General features: G+C 37.3%; 4 protein-coding genes across 5 annotated transcripts; 3 read left to right on the forward strand and 1 right to left on the reverse strand.

Moving 5' to 3' along the window:
- Positions 1-1,130: 1,130 nt before the first annotated feature.
- Positions 1,131-5,129, forward strand: Dok (docking protein homolog). The gene is made up of 3 exons (XM_083056128.1): positions 1,131-1,669; positions 1,963-2,136; positions 2,252-5,129. The coding sequence occupies exons 1-3, from the start codon at positions 1,598-1,600 to the stop codon at positions 3,632-3,634; spliced, it is 1,629 nt and encodes a 542-aa protein (XP_082912254.1). The 5' UTR covers positions 1,131-1,597; the 3' UTR covers positions 3,635-5,129.
- On the reverse strand, positions 4,945-6,503 carry LOC145946510 (DNL-type zinc finger protein). The gene is made up of 2 exons (XM_083056129.1): positions 5,474-6,503; positions 4,945-5,084 (listed from the first exon to the last, which is right to left on the reverse strand). The coding sequence occupies exon 1, from the start codon at positions 6,046-6,048 to the stop codon at positions 5,518-5,520; it is 531 nt and encodes a 176-aa protein (XP_082912255.1). The 5' UTR covers positions 6,049-6,503; the 3' UTR covers positions 4,945-5,084; positions 5,474-5,517.
- A 414-nt stretch (positions 6,504-6,917) lies between these two features.
- Positions 6,918-14,078, forward strand: LOC145946508 (uncharacterized). 2 transcript variants are annotated; one of them, XM_083056127.1, is made up of 6 exons: positions 6,918-7,761; positions 7,843-10,220; positions 10,546-10,671; positions 10,783-12,313; positions 12,488-12,659; positions 12,795-14,078. In XM_083056127.1, the coding sequence occupies exons 1-6, from the start codon at positions 7,630-7,632 to the stop codon at positions 13,016-13,018; spliced, it is 4,563 nt and encodes a 1,520-aa protein (XP_082912253.1). In that variant the 5' UTR covers positions 6,918-7,629; the 3' UTR covers positions 13,019-14,078. The 2 variants fall into 2 exon arrangements, with proteins under 2 accessions (XP_082912253.1, XP_082912252.1); XM_083056126.1 differs by having other exon boundaries at positions 6,918-10,220.
- A 1,024-nt stretch (positions 14,079-15,102) lies between these two features.
- On the forward strand, positions 15,103-19,891 carry LOC145946515 (protein Skeletor, isoforms B/C-like). Its single transcript, XM_083056136.1, has 12 exons — positions 15,103-15,688; positions 16,290-16,509; positions 16,610-16,715; positions 17,027-17,265; positions 17,395-17,675; positions 17,785-17,921; positions 17,999-18,134; positions 18,218-18,416; positions 18,499-18,599; positions 18,677-18,931; positions 19,012-19,119; positions 19,268-19,891. Exons 1-12 carry the CDS (start codon positions 15,613-15,615, stop codon positions 19,453-19,455), a joined length of 2,046 nt encoding a protein of 681 aa, XP_082912262.1. The 5' UTR covers positions 15,103-15,612; the 3' UTR covers positions 19,456-19,891.
- The last annotated feature ends 2,321 nt before the right edge of the window (positions 19,892-22,212 follow it).

Genomic DNA, 22,212 nt, shown 5'->3' on the forward strand with positions numbered 1-22,212 from the left:
TAATTTCTGTCTAAAATATATTAATAAAGCATATCAAAGGCATTATAACATATTATTTATAACATATTAAGTGTACTGTCTTAATATTTTTAATATATTATTAATTATTTTAAAATTTAATTAGCAAGTTGACGCTTTAATAATAATTCTTGACAGAAATCAGCTGATTAAAGCGTTAATTTGTTAATTAAATTTTTAAAATATAATAATATATTTTAAATTATATATTATAAGTTATTTAAACTCGATTAATATTTTTTGATCAGTTGATTTCTGTCACAAAATATTCAAGTTTAAATAATTATATATATTATTTAAAATATATTATTTTAATTTTAAAAACGTACTATTATTTCAAAATTTTATTAGCAAATTAACGCTTTGATAAGCTGATTTCTGTCCAAAAAGATTAATAAAATTTAAATAAACTTTATATAATTTTTTTTTAATATCAATCTTTTTAATATAAAATTGAGAAATAGCGCGCGCGTAGCTTATATTGTTTTAGTAAATATAAAAATATCAGACGAAAGAAATGTGCAGCGGATTTTTTCATACTACTCGGTTTTATTTTACATTGTCCACAATTAACCGATATCTTTTACGGCGGAAGGCAAAAGGCGAGACGGGGAAAAGCGTTATAAATGCGCGTTGCGGTCTACCACTTCTCTCTTCGTTCGATGGTGGCATGTGATAAGAGCGTACATACAATCCATTGTCTGCCATTCTACTCTGTAAATGCCTACGCATTCCCATCGAGAATGGAGAGAACTCGAGTGTTGTGCAAAATTCTTTTGCTAACAATATTTATATCCTCTCCTTTTATATAAATATTTTACATTTATTTTATTTATATATATATATATATAGTAGCACATGTATTATTATTGTTTTCGATGTTGAAACCTGAGAAGAAATTTATTTGACAGATCACAGCTGTAAAGTGATCTTGAAATCCTGAAAAAAAAACAAGTTGTCTTCGGAAAAGCATCGATCTCTTTTTCTATTATAATAAATCTATCTCTGCGATCCAGCCATATTTGCGGCGATTCGAACAACGTGACGTCACATGCGTGCGTGTGCGTGCACGGTCCGCGCGCGGCGCTATCGCGCTCGCGCGTGCGGGGGACAGTCGGGGTCGGGGACAGTCGGGTGCGAACGTGTCGGGTAGGTAGAGAGTCGAGAGGAACGCGCGTGTGTAAAATTGTGTATGTCGTACGAGGCGTACATCGCACATCATCAATAAGCATACGGCAGCGTATACTCGGGGTCGCGTTCGTCGTCTCCAGCTTGTCAAATGTCAAGCGTCGTCCTAGCCTAGTTACCCGCGAGCTGAATCGCGAGAATAGCTGTCAGATTGCGCGAGGAAGCGAGAGAATCGCGCGTTGTTTGCGACAGTCCGGGAAACCTGGGACGGGAGGAGACGGTTCGACGAAGAGTCCAGTGGCAGTGGAAAAAGTATTGTCCATCATCTTTGTTTTTTCTTCTTCCTTTCGCGCGAAATCACCGCGGGAACTAAGGATACGCCCGCCACGAGGTCCACGAGGTCCACGAGGAACAATCTCCGAGCCGATGAACCCCCCTTCGATCGCCAGCAATGGAGCCCGAGGAGCCTCTGATGCAAGGGATTCTGCTGTTACCGCCGCAGGGAATGTTAGGCCAACTCAAGGTTGATATCTCGCGCGCAAAGATAACGGCTGTTTGCGCTTTTCCCTATTCTTCAGTCTCCTTTTTTTATTTATTTATTTTTTTTTGTTTGCTTTTTTCCGTTTATTTGTTTCTTCCTTCTATTGAACGTGCAACAGGTGCATATGCGGTGCATATCATTTAAAAAAATGTATATCACGGAGTAACTTTGAAAAAATGTTTCTTCGACCTTCTCTATTATCAGTCTCTATTTATACAATGTAACGAGAGTTTAAAATGAACATATATGCATAGAAATTCATTTTTTGTTTCTAGAAAACATGGCACAAGAGATTTTGCCAGCTGTTCAGAACGAGCAACTATGGAATCAAGCGTGTCGAGATCTATGACAATCAAGAGGAAGCGATATTACAGTCCCATGCTCCACGCATCATCACGCTAGATGCCTGTATAAAAATTGCACCCAGCAATCAATCGCACGTCTTTACCGTAAGTATTTATTTCTCTCCTCTTTTGCATTTCTGTTGTACACGTCACTGTTCACACTTCATTTATTCTAGCGTTATCTTGAAAAATGAATCACTTATATATTTGTTTTACGCAGGTGGTGACTAAATCAGGAATACATTATTTTGGCTGTTATTCCGAAATTGAGATGACTCAATGGATTACGGTATTTCAGTTGGTCGCTTTCAAAGATAGTGTATCGAATCAAACGATAGAGGAAAACAATGATCTGTATTGCGCTAGTGGAGAAGGTGTATTTTCTGTGAAACTTGTTGAAACTGATGCGTCTAGACGGTGCGGACTCGAAGCAAGAAATTATACGTTAGTAATTGCCACCGTGGATATGAAATTGATGGACGGTGACACTGTGCGATTCACATGGCCGTATAGGTACATTAGAAGATACGGATACAAAGATGGAAAATTTATCTTTGAGGCTGGAAGAAAGTGCGAATCCGGCGAAGGTTCCTTCCGCCTGGAGCACAGCAGCCAGCAAGAGATCTTTCGGTGCATGTATTTGAAAATGAGATCTATGAAGAAGCTATTAAACGAAGAGAATCCAAACATCGAATGCAACGACGCTCAGTACCACGCGGCTTTGTCCATGGAAGCTGGCTCCAGAGCGGCTTTGCCTCCCTCTCCGAATAACTCTAGCAATCTAATCGAGATAGATTTTCCTACGCCGCAGAGTTCTCAAAAACCATCAGTGACCACTTCATCGTCGAGTATGGATTCTATCACCTCGTCGAGCAGATCGATAAACAAGCCTAAACCTGCCAAGCCACCACGAAAATACTTTGGTAATCTGCTGGAGAAGAAGAATCTCGATTCGGAATTTCTAGATTTACCCACGTGCGGGGAATACAGAACGTTAAGCCAGGCTAATTCGCCGGAGTTATCTCACAAGTCCATCGGCGATGTTACGCGCGACGAAGAGGAGAAACACTCGTACGATCTAGTGGAAATAAGAAACGACGCATGGAAAACGCACGGTATCGACAGCGTGCATCACACCGAAAGGGTAAATTCGATTTTGCCCGTGGAACGGGATAAGGAGAACGACAGCGACGATGTGCAATACGAGATCATGATGCCGATGCGGAATCACGACGCGCCATTGACGATACAGAGTATCGCCAAGACAGACGAGTCGGATTACGACAAGTTGGAGCATTTTGGATCCGCGAAATTCGGTCCGAAACCTACATACAAGTATACGAATTCCTCTCAAAGCGTACATTCCAACATATCTCACGGGGAAAGTTCTAATCTGATTAATTCAGCGTGGTCCAATTACGAAATCGTCGAAGATATGTCCGCCGTTAGATTAGCCGACGACAGTCATCTGGGTTACGGAATTATCCGGAAGAAGCCGGATCCTCCCGAGATGACCGCCAGTGGTAATATCGCGAGCGGTCCGCAACATAAGGTTTTCAACAACAGCGAATACGCGATTGTATCGAAACCAAAAAGGGTATAGGATACCCAAAACGTTCGAATATTACTTTCCAAGTATTATGATTCGCGCGACAAACTTCTCTTTAAATTTACATTTCCAAAATTCTCGTTCTCTTTTGTAATTAATTGTAAGAATGTGAAGAATATGCTAGTCTCTGTGCCGCGCATGGCACAAGTAAATTTATTTCTCGCTTTACAAAATTACATTAGAAAATTATTAACGCGATTATATATCGCGAAATGATACAAAAATGATGCAATATTACTTCCGCCCGGTATTCGTTTTTATTCGCTTTTTCAATATCTATCATTTACATTAGAGATAAAGACAAACAACCTAGTCTTTTTTATTAAAAATTTAAAAATTCCATAAAAACGCAATTGTGCCTTTTTACGAGAGATTTTATATTATTATTATTATTGATTAGGAAGGCTCAGCGTAATTAAGATTTTATCTAATTGCACTCGACTGATTTATAAAAATATATATGTAGTGCCTTATGTACGAAAACAATTTTAATTGATGCCAAATTGACACTAAACTATCAGAAGCGCGTGTTGAAATTTCTATATTTGAATAGATATATATATTGGTGTACTTAGAAAAATTTACTGTTATAATTAAGATTTTAACTATTATTGCTTCTACTCTCTATCATTATATTATTATGCGAGTATTATATAACTGCTGCTATAATATGAATAATTCATGATTATATCTTCGTTAATTTTATTGAATTTTTGAATGAGGCGAAACATTTATTCTTATGCAGACTTGTCATATAAACTTGGCCTATATTTGAGTAGCGCAAAATTTTCTATAGATAAATGTAAATGATCTGATACAAATGCTTTTGCAAGCAGATCATCACAATTGGATAAACTCTTGCGTAGATATTTAATGTTATGCTGCTGCGATTCTATTATATATTATTATATCGCAATGAATATTAGTGCTTTTGTTAGCGTCAATTTATAGCCTGAATTTAGATAAAACTAATTCTCTGAAAATCACTCTATCGGATTGAAATAATCAAAAATAATATTATCAGCAATAAACAAATTTTTATCGCGTTTCTATTACATAGAATATTACGTATAATTTAATATAATGTTATATATATGTGCATATGTATATACGTGTTTAAAATAAGGCGATAATTGACGAGCTACAGAAACCACTATCATTCATTATGTAAATTAATGACTGCAGATCATCATTTGCAATAATGGCATATATGTAAGAATGAGTAACTAATTATCTTTCATATATATATTTTTTTATCTGCATAGTATTTTTTTTTACAAAATTGTACATAGAGAAAGTATCAATAATTTTAACAGGAATTTGTTAAAAGGCTGTTTGTAATATGTCCCTTGTGCCAAACTAATGGTCTGCCATTGATAGAAATATCATCCGAGTAATATATATATTAATATTGAGATAAGAATTGCGCCTAATTCAACGAATTCTGAAAACAACAAATATGCATGGTAAATATATTTTTTAGAACAAGTATTGTCAAATTATATTTTTGTCGGATATTTTTAATAGAAGAATATTTCAAAAAAATTTGTACAAGATATGTATACAAGATTGATGTATAGCCTTGTATGCATTTCTTCCATTTGTAAATGTTGATGACAAAATTTGCGCCTATAGAGATAAATTTTAAATATTTTCTTACAAAATATATATATTATATATATATATATATATTTCGATCTGTACGTGTAACGATTTAATTATATAAGTATAAATTGATACATTAGTTTTACCATTTTAAAACAATTTACATACATTTTATGTTACATGTACAGATGCGCAGATTACGCAAATAAATTTATAAGTTTCACACACTTGTATTAGTTATCGTACTCTCGTTCTAGCTTTCAAACTAGACATCAGCTTTCCTTTGATACAGTTTTTTCAGCTTTATTATCGCCCTCGTTGCTCGAGTCTTTCGTCTCGTTAGCATCCTTCCGAGGTAACTTGAACTCCTCTTTCAACACAGCCTCGAAGTAGCCTTCCTTGTCATCCGCTATCCTTCGTACAGTCTCTCCTTTCTTAGTCATAATTCTCTCGATATTCGTTCTATTGCTTATTTCGGGAAACCATCCTAAGTTATCGGCAATGAGATGATTGTTCTTGCAGCCGTTGCATCTCACTATCACTATACCTTTATTGTACGCCAACTTCGATATCAGTCTGCTGTTTCTCGTGGAACATTTTTTACATGTAAACATCAGTTTCATTTTTCCTTCGAGCTTACCCAGCTCCTTGCGACTGCCGTCATCTTCGTGAAGAAGACGACTCTGGCTCCGGAATGCTCCGACGTCGTTCTTACATAGGATCGGAATGCGATGATGATGTACGGAGTGTCGATTGCACGCTAAACGTGCAGCGAAATTTAACGCTCGCCGAATGGAAAACATATTAAACTCGTTTTTCGAGCCAGAGTGTACATATATATTTATTCTCACTCGAGAAATATTCTTTCCAAAAAGTCATGTGTTTAAGAGATCAATTTTAAGGTTATACTTCTGCTTCTCTGTAATTTTTACATTATTATAGTATTATCTCAATTATCTCAAAAGTCGCTGGAGCATCGAAGAAGGATGAAGGTGAAATCTGACATTTTTTTAAAAAGATTCACGTTTAAAATTAATCAAAATATATCGTCGAGGTTATGTCAAAAATGTATCTTTTTTTTTAGAGACCCTCTAACATGAGGTTTGTTCTTTATTGCTGAACTTTCTGCACTAGTGTACACTAGTGACACCAAAGCGTTCTTTATTGCAGTGCAAGATAGCACTGGCACAGTATAACTACATACAGTAGTGACAGTGCTAGAAAATCAGCGAGTAAATTTTCTTTTACGCATGCGTTAGCTATAAGGCTAAGAACATGGCGGACCGTCACGTGATCGACTCACGGCTACATCAAAGGAGCCGACAGCTACTGTCACTACTGTATGTATCACGTTTTATATACTGTTTTATAATTTTATTAATACATTTTTAAAATATACTAACATTAAAAACAGAAAATAATTTGCATTATTATCTTTATCTCATTAAAAAAGACTTTGCGTAAGACGTTATCGCGATTCTTAATGTTCAAATGAAGCGCCCGTAAGGCTTACAACATGGCTGACCGTCACGTGATCGACTCACGGCTACATCAAAGGAGCCGACAGCTACTGTCACTATTGTATGTAGTTATACTGTGCTTATGGCCAGGGACTCGATTCTTGAATTCATTCGCAAGAGAAACGTATGCGCAAATTCGGCTCTTACAGAAAAGTTGCAAGTCGATTGGCAAAGCCATGCGATAGCAAAAAGTCAAAATTGGGGGGCCAAGTTCACGGAGCTCGTTTCTCTTGCGAATGAATTCAAGAATCGAGTCCCAGACTCTGTCTGATTAGAGGGTCTCTATCTTTTTTGCGGATCTTGCGCCATCTTTACCAGAAACTGGAACTAAAGATGGAGAGAGAAGTGCGTTCGAAAATGCTACCCCTGGTAGAACGACAGGAAGCAGAATTTCATCGACCAATAGGAACGAAAGGAGCAAAGCTTTGTCCCGATTGGTCAATTTTTGAACTCACCTCCCTCGAGCAGATGTAAACAAGAATTTGATTTGATTTGAATCGTCGTTATTACGATTAACGTAACGCGATTGTACGTGCCAAATATTTCATCGAGGAACGCGGTGTGGCGATTAGCTGATATCAATAAAAAAGTGAAAGAGACCTTCTCCAACTGCTGCAGACCTCGACGACGCGTCGGATATAAAGTGACGCGCATTTGCGCGTCCCTAACCTAAAAAGCTTCCGTCATCGACGATAGACGCTAGTACGAATCGTGAATAATAAAGCGCGTCGTATAAATATGTCTAGTTTCCATTCGATCGTCATCGATCACGTCGTGGCGAAGAGAATTTACGCGACGACTTAAGAAGAAGCGTATATATATATATATATATAATATAAGAGTAAGGATGCTGGAGTCGATAGCATGGAATACGATTCCGAATCAAGCTGCGAGGGCGGTTGTTGCTCGAGGGATCTCGCAGACAAGCCGACGAAAGACGACGAGCCGTCCAAGTTCAAGGCGAGTCTGGCCAACAAGAAGAGCCTCTCCGCGCAGGTAATGGAATATTATCGCAAATACTCCGGAGACGCGAGTCTGGATCAGTATTTCTCGCTACCCGTGTCGAATACTCCGCAGGAGGCCGTCAACTACTACTACAGCGTGTACGAAGTGAGCGGCCAGGTGGGCTCGAATAGGCAGGACTGTATCGGGGAGGAGTATAATCTGAGGTCTTACGTCCCGAGAGAGAGACGTAGGTGGGTAAGGCCACCGTTGATCGGACAGTCCTCGAATACGGATCCCACTTCATCCAGGTACGTTGAAACGTTGACAGATCTCCAGACGTCACCGTCACCTGTAGACCTCCAGCACGATCTCGCGCCGGAAACGATACAAGAGGAGAGGAATGAAAGCCAGGACAAGTTTCCCGACGTGAACGAGAGGAAGCTATCTTCCCCGACCTCCAGCGTGGCGTCTCACAAACCCCTCGAGTGGGACAGCGGCGCGGATGTCGGTTACTTCAATTCGCACGCTCATAATAAGCAGGAGGACAAGAGGCTCAGCACCATAGAACGTATGGCACTGGCGCGAGGATGCTCGGCCGCTTTACGGTTGGATCCGGAAGGCACCACCGAATCCGGGATGCATTCGGGGAAGAATACGGCGACTCATGGTGCTGCGAAATCGTCGACGGCGCCTGACGCCAACTCCACTCCGTTGATCGCGAACGCTTCAGGGTCGGAGAGCGAGATAGAGATAACGCCTATCGTCAAGAATCATTTGCCTGGCATCATCGCGGGAGATGATATAAAGTCGCAAGAGAGATGTCTCGCGAGTAACGTCGCAGAAGCGAAAGCCACGATGATGAAGTCTACGAAGCGAGAGGTGCAGGATCTCGATACCCCTACGTCGTCGTTTAAGGTGCCGCTGGCAACGAAATACTCGACGGTGGAGAAAAGGATCGGGAATTCGAAGCGTAAGGAGGTTACACGTCCGTCGAGCTCGCCGTTGCAGAAGAGCAGCTCGATGAACGTGATACCCGCGTCGCCGTCGAAATCCACCCTGAAGAGAAGTCAGAGCGAATTGAACTTTCACGCTAAAGAAGGGAAGTCCGTGGTGCCTCTGATCTTTAACTCTACGTCCTCTATCGCTACCGTGGTGAATAAACCCGCGACTTGCGATAAAGTAATACAGACAAGTCCGGACGTATGTTCCCAGGAATCCGTTGCCGTTCAAGTTTCGGATCTCGACGAGAGCAAACCGACGTTGACGGCGGAGAGAGATCCTAGCTTGCAAACGACGATACATTCTATCCTGAAGAAGTCCAAAGGTACCTATAAGATTAAAAGTGCGAGAAAATGCGAGAACGCTTTGCGTCCAGCGGACGACGCCGATGAGGCCGGCACGAGCTCCAAGGACGTTGGAGCTCCAAGGCGCCATACCAAAAGTAGCTCGGACATTTCGCAGAACGCGTCGACCTCTGTAACACCGCAGCCCGACGAGGCGGAGAACGTGTCCGGGAGAGCCAACAGTTTCGAATATTTTCCAGGACACGCTTACGCGAACGTTCCGAACGGGAGGAATAGCCACGCGTCTTCAGACACTGGTAGATCAAACTCGACGTTACCAAACAGCAGTTCCAGCGTGAACGAGAAGCTGTGGGGAGACTCGGACAGCCTGGTCCGTGACTTGGAGAGGAGCGTCAACATCCTCAAGAGCCTCGTCGACGCCAACAAGTGTGACAAGCAAGTAAAAAAACGACTGATACAGCACGTGATCAAACGACTCGTCACCGCAAAGTACACGGACGATAAGATCGAGCATAATTTGGAGGACAATGTTCCTTGGAATCCGGACGACGCGAGGAACAAGGTTTACCGAGCCGAATTGCTTCAGGCTCTGACGAACAAGCATAGCACGACCGAGTCCTCGGACGAGTGGAACTTGCAGAAGAAGGATATGTCGATGCAGAAATCCGCGGGAACCACCAGCGACGTTATTAAGGAGGTCGCGTTGGGAAGCAGTAACAGCGACAAATTCGACCGTCATACAGATAGAACGGAGATGGACGGTAGAAAGGCTAGACTGGGACTGAGAACCGACGACTGTCAGCGGAGCAGCAACACGGATCACGATAAGAGCGAGAGTTCCGAGTGCTTCGTCCCTCAGCGCAATCATAAAAATGCTAAGGTGAACGACATATTTTGCTTCAAGGAGAACTGCAAACTGCCGCATCGAGAATCGACCACGACCAACAGCATCCTGCCGGATCACAACAGGATCTTACTGGACGCCGTCGTCAACAACAGGAGGACTCTCGTCGAATCTAATAATAATACGGATAACAATACCGACTGGAGATTGCCGACCACCTCGTCGGAGAGGCACTTTGAATTGAAAAAGTGCAGCATGTCCGAGTCAGGTGATTCCAAACTCGTCAATTACGCCGAGATGGAGAAGAGGAATCAACTGATCTGGATCACGAATGAGATTAGCCATCTTAGTAACTTGAAAAAGTACGTCAAGCACATTTACAGTATTTTAATAATCTCTTTGTCTATCTAATATTTAATATTAATATTTAAATCGTCAAATATTGAACGAGTTTTTTTCCTTTTTTTAAAATAGAATATTTATATTATAATTATATATAACATATATAATATTATATAAAAATATATAACAATTTTATTATATTATATATTTTATATTATATATTTTATATTATATATAAAATTATATAATATAATATATGTATATTTTATATTTATATTATATATAATGTATATATTACATATTACATTCATATTTATATCTTATTATATTTTCTTTACCGATTAGATTGCTAGAACAGCCCAGACGATTAGAGAGACCGAAATCGTCGCCGAGGAAATCTAAATCGGCGAATCTCAAGTCGAAGCAGACGGCGATACTCAGACGGGAACAACACGCAGACACCGTACACGGGTAACGCGTCACGTTTATATACTCCTTACTGTGAATGTAGATGTGGAAAATTCCATGTAATTCCAATATCATAATTTTATAAATCAAATTTTATAAATCTTATGCTCTTAGGAGTATGTCCGATCTGCGGGAGGATTCCGTGAACGAGCCGTGGTCGTCTCACTGTAACTTGGCGACGTGCGAGGCCGCGGGTGACACCGTGAATATCCAGAGGATGATCATGAAACGTAACAGTGTCACGCAAACGGCGACGAATCTGGCCAGCGTTCACTCCAAGACCGGAGAGGTGATTATATGCGCGTCGAGGAATCCGCAGAGATCATCCGCGACGAAGCGCATCGCTGTCGGGGTGCAAACGTTACCTCAGGAAATGTCCTCGACGCCGATCGAGTCGCCGATGGAGTCGGATACGAGGTACACTCAGAATCCTCAGAAGCTGTGCTATCATACCGGTACAAAGTGCAGAGACCAATCGTGCCAAACGCACAGCACCGTCGTCCGCGCATGCGCACGATGTAATCAGAATCCCGACTCCGACTCCGCAGCTTCGATCAGATCGCGTAAAGGTGACCCGCCGATCTCGCAGCAGACGCAGACGAGTTACGCGAGCGACGACGTCGCGACGAAACCCACCTGTCTTCGCGCGTCCAAGAGTACCAGCGTCCAGCAGAAGCAGAAAGAGGCTAAGAATCAAATCAACGCGTCCAAGTCGAAATGTAGCTGCACTCACAGCGGCGTTTGCCCGTCTGTAATTAAGGATAACAAGTGTGGCTCGAGCACGATCGAAGCCAAACAACGAACCGAGAAACGATCACTGTTTACATGCGCTTTGTGTTCCGGACAGAATGATGCCGTTTATAATTGCGGCGTATGTCAAAAGAACACGTCGGGGACGATCCGCGCGAATTCCTGCGAATGCAATGTCAGTGTTCCTGTTAAGGAAGCGGATAGAAAGATTATTATCGGCAAGTCGCGACAAAACTGCAACGCGGAAAATCAAAACAGACGCGACAACTCGAGTTATATCGAGCAAAGCGACCCTGGAAAGACCTGCGATTGCATCGTATGTCAAAATCCGGACGAGTCCGCGACGAGGACGTCGTGCGAACATTGTCATCCGAACAATAAAATCGACAACAACGGATCGTGCCGTTTCGAGTGTCGTTTAGCGGAGCGTCAAGCGCAAAAGCAAGTCTATTCCGACTGTTCTCAGGACGTTGGCGCGATTCAACAACGTAAAGTACAAAATAGCTCATTAAAATGCAATTGTAACGAGGCTTGCTCCTGCAGCAATAATCAAGCGAACAAGGATATCAAGGCGTGCAAGAATTACGCATCGAAAGTAAGTGTCGCGGATAATACTGGTGTTAATAAGAAGGAGAGAAATTGCCAGCATTGTCGCGCGTGCGGTGCCGCGTATCAAAGCGTCAGAAAGTGCGGCTGCCGTCAAATATATCCCAAAGCTGTCGCGTACGAGGTGTCGTTTACGAAGGAGAATACCTTGAAAAATGAAACTTCGGATATCGTTCAATTAATGCCAAAAGTTTCCAAGCAGCCCTCGAATGCAGCGAAGTTTGATGCCTGTTCTTGCGATATCATGAAAAGGAATGGCAAGAATGCTCATCGGACGAAGACGTTGCAGGTAAGAAGTTCAATGAAATTTAATAAACGAGATATTCAATCTGTAGACTCGTCATTTGAGTGAAATCACTTTTGTATTTGTAATGTCAAATATAACATTCTGAATAAATATCACGTTCGATCTCAAAGATGAAATATCGTAGACTTTTCGGATGACTATCTAAACTGATTTCAGGATTATTTATCCAGAAACAATCCCGAGTTTGTGGGCAATGCGGAAACACGTCGACAATATTTATCGGAAATCTGCCAATTGCGGGAATTGAGAAAGGAGAAGAGGATACAGTTATTGGCGATGGCTAGTTCATCCACTATCAATAAATCCACACCGACACGGAAGCCAACAGGTAAGATTCAACCATATTATACATTCATCATATTAATAATAATCTATATATTATATTTGGAGTAAAATTAATTTGCAAATTATAGCATTATATAATATATATTCCACAATTTTTCTGTTTTTATTGTACTTATAGCTTGCGTGCAACGAAAAATTTCTGACGAGGAGATGAAGGAGCGGTTACGTAAACGGTATCTCCGGTTGAACGAAGTACGATTCAAACGTCAACAACAGGAACTACAAGAAGAGGCACGTCGAAATAAGCTCATGGCAAAAATTTTTTGCAAAAAGTTGCAGCAAAAGGTTTTGAGAGGCCAAGTAGATCTGTCTCAAAGTGTCAGCGTTATATCTAATTTATAAAGTCCTTAGGGGCTACTTATGTGAGTGCCTTTCCATTTTTATAAATCTACGATCGGAGCTATTTCAGGGATTTTATTGAAATTTTATTATTTTGTATATAATTTTTTAACACACAAAATTTGAAATTTTTATCTATTTAAAATTCAGTTAAATAGTGTTTATTATGTTACTATAAGATATATAACGAATGTTCTATCTTATGTCTTATTAATTATTGTTGGTTTAACAACATTTTATATCTAAACAATTTCATTAAAACTGTTACATCCTAAGAATAAATTGTGCATCTGGAATGAAAAAAAAATTGGTAAATTTCAACAAAATCCCAGAGATGGTTCTTAATGTTATATATAGTTATCTCTTTTTTTTAATGAATGCTTATTCTTAAACAAATCTTGAAATATCCAATTCTTCTAACAAAGTAGAGACGTGCATTTTATACTTTAATTATATTATCTCATCGTCAGATAGTTGTGTTAAAATTTGTATTATGATACTGTTTTCTTCAGTAAAATTACACATTAGAAAAGTGCACTCGAATTTATATGATCTATTTATAATTATCGAATATATCACAGAGATAAAATCTAATCTCTTTTACTTGACGTGCTAAAAAGCTACGTATGTATAATTTTATTCATTAATTAATTATTTATCTTTATGAGCACAAATGACATGACTAAATAGTACAAAAAAGTATCGAATCTTTTTATATGTGTTTCAGAGAAGCTTTATATATTATAGATACAGAGATATAAAAACATATTCACAATAGAAATGTGATCTGATTTATCTTTTATTTTTTAATACAAAAATATTGATAGGACCAGAACATATTAATAGTAATAATTCATGTTCGCGATATACATATAATTTAACAAAATCATTTTCACACAGTGAAACATATTCATATATCATTAATCGAAAAATGGATGCTTTAAAATAAGAAGAATAGTTGTTACGTAGTACCTGAATCTTGTAGTATACCGTAATACTTTTTTTATTATTTTATGAAATAAAACCTGCTAATGAATGAACTTCTTAGAATGTATGTACTTTCAAGAGGACACCATTAAGAATTTTAGTCCTTTCCTTTTATTATTCTTATTTGTCATTTTTACGAGTTATAATATTTTTAATGTTACAGATTCCATTATACTTATAGTTCTAACAATGAAGATTTCATTTTTTAAATTTAAATCATTCGTACATACGTTTTCAGAATACCTAGGATAATTTTATTAAATAACTGATATATTTTTCTTACCTTTATCTGATCTTTTTCAGTTATTAAGTCGGAGTATCTGCGACATGGTGGTTATATGATTGATATGAAATATATTATACTCGACGCTAATCGATCAAACAAACGTAGGGAAGAAGAAAGACATTCAAACGTTGAGAGAAATTTGAACAATTTAATTTCAATTTATTCCTAATTTTGTTTCATTTCTGCAAGTTTTCGATATTATATTAATCCATTTAGAGAAAAAATAAAAAGTTTAGAGAAATTAAAATTTTGCACGATACAAAATATCTATTCTTAGATATTTATTTGACAAATAATTTATTGCTCCTTTTTATTATTATTTTTTCATTAAATATTTTTTTATATGTACTTCTTCAAAATCGCGAATAAATACTTATTTCATTCTACATTCGAAAAGTGTAACGCAACGCGGGTAAATGGAACAGAACTTTCTATTATTCCGACCGCAAGCTGAAATACTTTTCACTTTTGAGTATAAAAGAAATTGGCGAAAATTTTGAAAACTCGCAAGAACTTTCAAAATTTTTAAATTAGATTGTATTTTATTGTTTGACAGCAAATAGATATTATATAGACTATTTAATTGTATAGATTTATCTGATTTTTTTTATATAAAAAATTTATTAAAAATTTATATTTTTTTTATATAAAAAAATTAAAAATTTACAAAATTTTTTCTTGAACAAATTAATGTCTTGTAATCTATATTTTCTTAATACAGGAAGAGTGGGACGAACAGTAGGCTGTAAAGTAGCATGGGAAAACCGAAAATATGATTAATTGAATATGATTAATCGAAAGGACGTCGTCTCTCCGGTCCTCGCCATTGTTGCGAACTGGTTTCCAGGAAGGCGACAGTGACCGCGACCGGTTGCAGCAGATTCATTTTAGCGTCGATTGGTCCCCTCGGTGTTCCCGAGCCAGCAAGCGAGCGCATACTTTCTCTCGGGGAATGTACAGTCGTGGTTGCGCGTGGAATCGCGTTCCGTGAAGGCCGATTTTCTAGTCTCGTTTCCGCCGTGAGAAGACGGCGTGTCAGAGGAACATAGTGTTCTCCACACGAATTCATATCATAATATACAGAACGCAGAGACATCGCCGTTATTCGCGATCGCCTCAACCCGTTATCCGTGACACCATATCGGACTTATTCATCGACTTTCGATTCGGACTCGGCCGATTATGAGCGGTGGATCGCTACCAGTTGTACATAATCCGTCGATGATTTGTCCGTTTCTCTCAGGGTTTCTTGGTCATCTTTTTGGTCATTTTCTCTAGAAAAGTCAGTGATATGTTCTCGAGCATTTAGGAGGAAGATGAAGCGATGGCGAGTGTCGTGATAACGAAAAGAACGAAGAGTGCTTTTGTGACGCTTTTAGGATGTTTGCTATTTTCTTATGGTAATTATTGATCTTGTATATTGTGTACGGAAAAAGGCATTTGCGCGAAAAGATTCGTGAAAAAGAATTTGAAAAAAAGCCATTGAAAGGACCAAGCGTTAAAAAGACATCGTTTCATCCAGCATTGATATCTCCTCGAAAGATATCGCTTCATCCGGCATCGATATTTCCCGAGGCTCTCTACATAAATGATAAGAATTTAAAGCTCGGAATTTGAATTATTCAAAGTATTTGAATGATTGATTTCGAAACTTTGTGCATTCGAGCAAACTATATTATACTTAACACATGAAGATATAGATAAATTATCAAGATAAATATATTACAATTAATACATTTTCTTTTTATAAATATTTTGCTAAAATACTAGAGTTTCTCTCTCTTATATTATTATAATAATTTTTTAATTTATACTATAAATGGAATTTAAATTAATTTATATTACAGATATTAATTATTGCAACTTGATTTTTATCTCTCAATATTATACTTATTATATTATTTTTTTTACAAGAAATGCTGTCGATCTCTAAATCGCTGTCTGCCCATTATGCCATATATTTTTAATTGTTAAATCTAATAAATATTTCAATGTCGATAGTTTATGCGCAAGAAGATAATGGAGAGTATAAGGGAAAATATTTGGGAAAATTAAATCCGTATCATCATCAAGTTTCTGGTGACGTTTGGGCTGTGAATCAGTACACCTTATTGTTGACTTCCTTTAATTACGATGGTAATGGAGCTGACACGTTTTTCTGGGCGGGAGCATCGAATAGACCGGGCCCGCAAGGATTTATCGTCCCCGATGAGTGGGGCAAGTAAGCTGTATTTCTTTCTATAAATATTTAAAAAAAAATCTCGAAATTTTAGATTCGAGCATAAATCATTGCTCAACTCTAATTATTGTTTGTTGTTCAGGACAAATATATTGGATCGGTATTTCAATCGGGATTTTACACTCACCCTACCGGACAAGAAAATAACAGATATCAAATGGTTTGCAGTGTACGATTTACAAAGTCAGGTACTATAAATTTTAAGAGCAATATTAATATATTTATAATTATAATTAATTTCATGCTATTGTGTGTGTTAGATCAATTTATAAAATTATTTATTTTAAACAAAATATTCAAAGTCAAGAATTTAATAAATTACAGAATTATATTTTATTCTTGTTGTGAAGCTTAGAAATTTAGATATCACTTCGATAACATTTTCATTGAATTATATATTGCTTCATTACCATATTATAGCTATTATTTTGAAATCTTTGTGCCACGAGACATTAAGGTGGTATCAATTTAGTTGCCTAAATCAGTTTTTCAATTTTAGAATACTTTCGGTGATGTGTACATTCCGGAAGAGTTTGATCCACCCGCGCCTCAGAAGATATCGCAGCTGTCGAGAAGATCCCACAACGTCTCATCAGGACCCATCGTGATTTTGGACTCGAAAACTATCAGCATTCCAGAATTCGTCTACGATGGACAAGGTGCGGACACATATTTCTGGGTCGGTCTTGGTCCACAACCATCCAGCAAGGGTCACAAAATACCCGATGAATATGGATAGTAAGAATAAAATAATATTATAATTTTTTAAATCTATCAAAATACACGTATTTTTTGTCGCAAATACATTAATGTATTTAAAGCTTGCATTTTAAATTGTAAAGAGAGCATTTTTCTCCATTCTTTTAGCATGGATTCTCTTAGAAGGTACAATAACGAAGACATCGTACTGCAACTACCAGGCGATATGACGGTCTTCAACATAGATTGGATAAGTGTTTTCGACGTAAAAACTAAATCGAATTATGGTTCCGTTATCATACCTGACGGACTCAATGTACCGCCGTCGTTGATCAAAGTTATCAAGCAAACGCAGTCTCTCCCGAATTGCGTCCAGCTGCACAAACAATATCAAGTTGCCTGGGAAATCTTCGGCCCGCAGATTACCATCCAGCTGGTAGGTCAAGTCGGTACGTATACATGACGCATATTTATACCTAGATGTTAATAATTTTTAAAAAATGTGGCATATTAATATGTAGGAATAAATTTTAATTTTAATTATTTTCGCGTTTCCAGCCGAGGACGAGTATATGGCTTTTGGATTGTCCGGTTCAGAGAATTCCAGTCAAATGGAAGGTGCAGATGTAGCAGTTGCATATATGGACGATACCCGTGGATACGCTACAGACTATAACATTACAGCAAAGGCGCCAGTAAGCTTGTTTAATGTGATTCTATGAAAAAAAAGGAATGAAAGACAATGCATTAATGAATATCTTAATGATTCCAGTGTGGGAAAGTTCTCGGTCAATACAAAGGCGTTTGCAGAGACGAGCTTGTCGGCGGTTTGGATAGCAATCAGCTCTTCACCGCGGTGAGGGAGAACGGTCTCAACATTATTACGTATAGACGTACACTTATTTCATGTGAGTCATACAAAGAGAGGTTGCGCGTTTCTCACACACATATATATATATAGATATGTTGTAGATACATTTTACTTTTACAGCCGATCCCGGAGACAAAGAGTTCCCCGTGGATAAACCGGTGTACGTGGTCTGGGCTTTGGGTAGACTCGATAAGACTAATAACGAACCGAGTTTTCATGATTTGTATCCGAGGAACGACGTAGTACTCGAATTAAATCGTAAGGATGCAGAGAATACTTGCATCGATTTTACGGAGAGCAGCGGCAAATTCTCTCAAAAGTATCTACTAATGTTTCGTACTTTATATATAATCAAATTACTCAATTCTCGATTTTAATCCCGTCTCTCGCTCTCTTTTCAGAGAACCTTGGCAGAAAACAGAAATATTCGACAGAAGCGTTCGAACTTTCAAAGCAACTATCGGACCCTCCGGAGGGAAAAGAGGATATCAGGGAATCACGGGTATGAATTTCGTTGATCTTAGATTCTTAGCTAGATTATTTTACAATACATCGCTCTAACAAAGTTTTTATTTACAGGGAAACCGTCGGTGGGTCTTGCCTGGTACATCGAAGGCGCGCTGATACCCGAGTTGTACCTACGTCGTGGATTAACATACAGCTTTCGCGTTCACGGCGGAAACAATCCGCACAGCGCGAACCTGTACCATCCTTTAATAATAACCGATGAGCCTCACGGAGGATACGACACGCTCAGCGATCTTACGCAAAGTAAGATCAGGGTGTTGGCTGGAATTGAATTGACTAGGAGAGGTCGACCGCGACCGACCGCGGGTTGGTAGACTCTACATTCACTCTCTTATACAAATTACATTTATGTAATTTTACGTTTATATGAATGTTATTTTTTTCAGTCGGGCCACTTTGTTTAAGTAAGCATAACGGTCGAGATAGAAGACTGGACGATACTTTTCCGTCGTTTAAGAAATTCAATAGGACTCTCGTGCAAACCTGCGAGCCAGGTAAGAGCTGCTTTTCTCGAGTAAACCCCTTTTTTTATGTTACATTAAGTTTAAACTGATTACAGTTTCCAAATACTCGTGCTTTTTGTTATTATAAAGATAAATCTTAAATAATATCTTAAATAATAAAAATGATTCTCTTCTTTAGGAGACGGTGACACTTTGATACTGACTCCGAACTCATCATGGCCCGATCTGGTTTATTATCACTCGTTTACACACGCAAATATGGGATGGAAGATTCATGTAATCGATTCTTACACGAAAAGTAGTGCAATTGCACATAACTTATCATTGCTCATCGCAATTACGACTGTCCTTTCTCATCTTTCATAAAGTTAGATATAAGTACATGGAAAAAAATTGTTTCAAATGTTCTCAACTTACGGAAAGATACATTGAATCAGGATTCGCCAGTTGTACGACTTACGTTAAACTAGTATGTGTGTCGCGATATTACAATATAAATCACTGTGTACTGCTTTTCTTGTATATTAAGCACTTAATATAATAGTTCCTACAATAAGCTGCGTTCGTTACACAAACACACAAATTTTGTTTAATTTAATAAAAAATTAAAATAATAAGATCATGTTTATTTTGTTATACTATGAAAGAAATGTTAGATTATCTATTTAAAAAATAAGCGGATAAAAAAAATTAAGTTGTAATATTCTTTTATTTCGTAAGATATTTATTAGTAAGATATCGTCAGCATATAAAAGACAACATACATTAGATATATACATACGCAACGCGTTGTATTTGTGTTACAGTGAGAAGATCGATGTAAAAAAAAGTATATTCCTAATATTTATATGTATATGCTATAAATAAAATGTCGATTGTAATAATTAAAATTTTTTTTTTCAAAAATTTTTCATATATATATATATATATATATTTTTTTTGTATTTCCAACAAAGGATATCATAGTTTTTTCTAAACAAAACGAAAACTTGTCAATAACCAACAAACAATGAGATTTATCAATAATATATATTTTGCAGAATCAATAAATTTTAATTATTGAATACATGTCTCATACACCCACACATACATGTGTGTGTGTGTGTGTGTGTATTCACAAGTATTTATAGAAAGAAATTATTAAATATTAAATACATTTATCTAATGAAAAGATTCTATTAAATACTTTTAGTGCAATCCAATGGTCTTATTCTTGTAGCCATTGGTGTAAAAATTGTATTATGGAGTAATACCTTTATATTATTATAATCCTTTATATTTTATATTAATATTACTGAATGTTTTTCGTGATTTGGATGTTGATGAATCATCTGTTGAAATTGCATCAGAAAATTAAATATTATAAAAATAGCACTATGTTTTGCAGCACTTTCTTTTCATTTAAACAAATGTATATTTATAAATATAAAATAGCATCACGTGCAATAATAGTCAATATTTTCAATTATTTTTAACATAGTCTTTAAAACAGAATAAATTAATTAACAAATTAAAATATTATTGTATAGCTATAAGAAATTTTTATCAATTGTCAGGAACGAATTCAAATGGGTGAGAATAATTATTGCTCAACTTTAAATGTTATAGACTATAAAACAAAAACAGTAAGAAATAAAATTGTGCGATATTATATATAATAATTAAATTATCTGTAAAATTAGAAAATCCACGTGCAAGTGATACAACACCCGCTTCTATAAAGAAAATCGTTTGGATCGCAAATCCATCAAAAAACCGTTAAAGAAATAAAGAAAAGGCTCGCCAAATTTCGCAGATCGATGATTAGGACACCAAGAACAAGAAATATCGAAAAGGAACAGAATGGCAAAGTTAATAATTGAAAATGCAGACCAAAGCATAGAAGTAACAAATCTTTAAAAAATGAACATAAAGTTTGAAGGTGGGCCAATATAAAGAACCAAAACTTGTGAATACGACGATTGAATTCCATAAAGCTAGCGCCAGATTATGCGCGTATTCGCAATTCGTGATTTGTATAACGTTCGTGAATAGTGTGGAGGGAAAATTCGTCGATTCATCATGCGTGATTCGCCATTCGCACTTATTCGCTAGTCGAGCGGTTTGATGAAACTCAAAGGACGCGAATCATTACGAATCGATCTATCCGTGTCGCGCTATACTAATATACTGCGAATCGCGAATAGTGTGGAAGGTTTACACTGATGAATAACGAATCTTCCCGAATATCCAACTCTACAAATCATGAATTACGAATCGTGAATTACGAATTGCGCATAGTCTGGCGCTAGCTTTAATATGCCATCAAGGACCAACGAAATCATCTCCACTAAGGCAGAAAATATATATCCTAAAAAGACCAGATGAGGCATCTGGAAGAAATTGAAGAGACCATCGAACAAGAAACGGGAAATGAGTTGGAAGAAGTGACTTGTTATATTTGGCTGTCCACCAGAATTGCACACGCATATGAAGTAAATAATGTAAATTAAGACAACAGCTACAAACTGCTCACTTTGCCAGGTAAGAACATTATCATAGTCATTATGAAAAAAACTAAGTAAAACACAAAAAATAATGTAAATTAAGATACTACACACTGCTCACTTTGCCAGGTAAGAACATTATCGTAGTCATTATGAAAAAAACTAAGGTCCGTATTTATAGTCCTGATTCTGCTGAAAAATTCAGCTAAACCAGTCTTGAGACATGATATGGTTTATTAATAGATGAATCTTGAAAATCAATTTGATTTCGTTCGTAACCTCGATTCAGTAGAGATATTCAAGAGAAAATTTCAGCCGTCCGTATCTCAAGACATAAAATCTGAGTATCTAACCTGATACGCTCTTGAGAGATTTGAGAAAAGACTATAAATATGGATCTAAGTAAAACACAAAAATAATGTAAATTAAGATACTACACACTGCTCACTTTGCTAGGTAAGAACATTATCGTAGTCATTATGAAAAAAATTAAGTAAAACAAAAAATAATATAAATTAAGACAATAGTTACAAACTATTAATGTATAATTAATTCTCTGCTTTTAAAAACACATCAATCTACTGCGATACATCGAACAGCATGGGAAGTGCCTAAATGAGTCTGAAGATAAAGGGCC

The sequence above is a fragment of the Prenolepis imparis genome, unplaced genomic scaffold (assembly GCF_030444845.1).
Source record: "Prenolepis imparis isolate NDT839.2.m4 unplaced genomic scaffold, iyPreImpa1.0 SCAF_17, whole genome shotgun sequence".
NCBI lineage: Eukaryota > Metazoa > Arthropoda > Insecta > Hymenoptera > Formicidae > Prenolepis > Prenolepis imparis.

Excerpts from the sequence above, each read along its gene's own strand:
- Dok (XM_083056128.1), top strand. The coding sequence starts at position 1,598 with ATGGAGCCCGAGGAGCCTCTGATGCAAGGGATTCTGCTGTTACCGCCG. Across the intron at positions 1,670-1,962 it reads GAATGTTAGGCCAACTCAAG|AAAACATGGCACAAGAGATT; the intron begins GTTGATATCTCG and ends TTTTGTTTCTAG. Across the intron at positions 2,137-2,251 it reads ATCAATCGCACGTCTTTACC|GTGGTGACTAAATCAGGAAT; the intron begins GTAAGTATTTAT and ends TGTTTTACGCAG.
- LOC145946510 (XM_083056129.1), bottom strand. The coding sequence starts at position 6,048 with ATGTTTTCCATTCGGCGAGCGTTAAATTTCGCTGCACGTTTAGCGTGC.
- LOC145946508 (XM_083056126.1), top strand. The coding sequence starts at position 7,630 with ATGGAATACGATTCCGAATCAAGCTGCGAGGGCGGTTGTTGCTCGAGG. Across the intron at positions 12,314-12,487 it reads ATCGGACGAAGACGTTGCAG|GATTATTTATCCAGAAACAA; the intron begins GTAAGAAGTTCA and ends AACTGATTTCAG. Across the intron at positions 12,660-12,794 it reads ACCGACACGGAAGCCAACAG|CTTGCGTGCAACGAAAAATT; the intron begins GTAAGATTCAAC and ends TTGTACTTATAG.
- LOC145946515 (XM_083056136.1), top strand. The coding sequence starts at position 15,613 with ATGGCGAGTGTCGTGATAACGAAAAGAACGAAGAGTGCTTTTGTGACG. Across the intron at positions 17,922-17,998 it reads ACATTACAGCAAAGGCGCCA|TGTGGGAAAGTTCTCGGTCA; the intron begins GTAAGCTTGTTT and ends TAATGATTCCAG. Across the intron at positions 19,120-19,267 it reads CGTGCAAACCTGCGAGCCAG|GAGACGGTGACACTTTGATA; the intron begins GTAAGAGCTGCT and ends TCTCTTCTTTAG.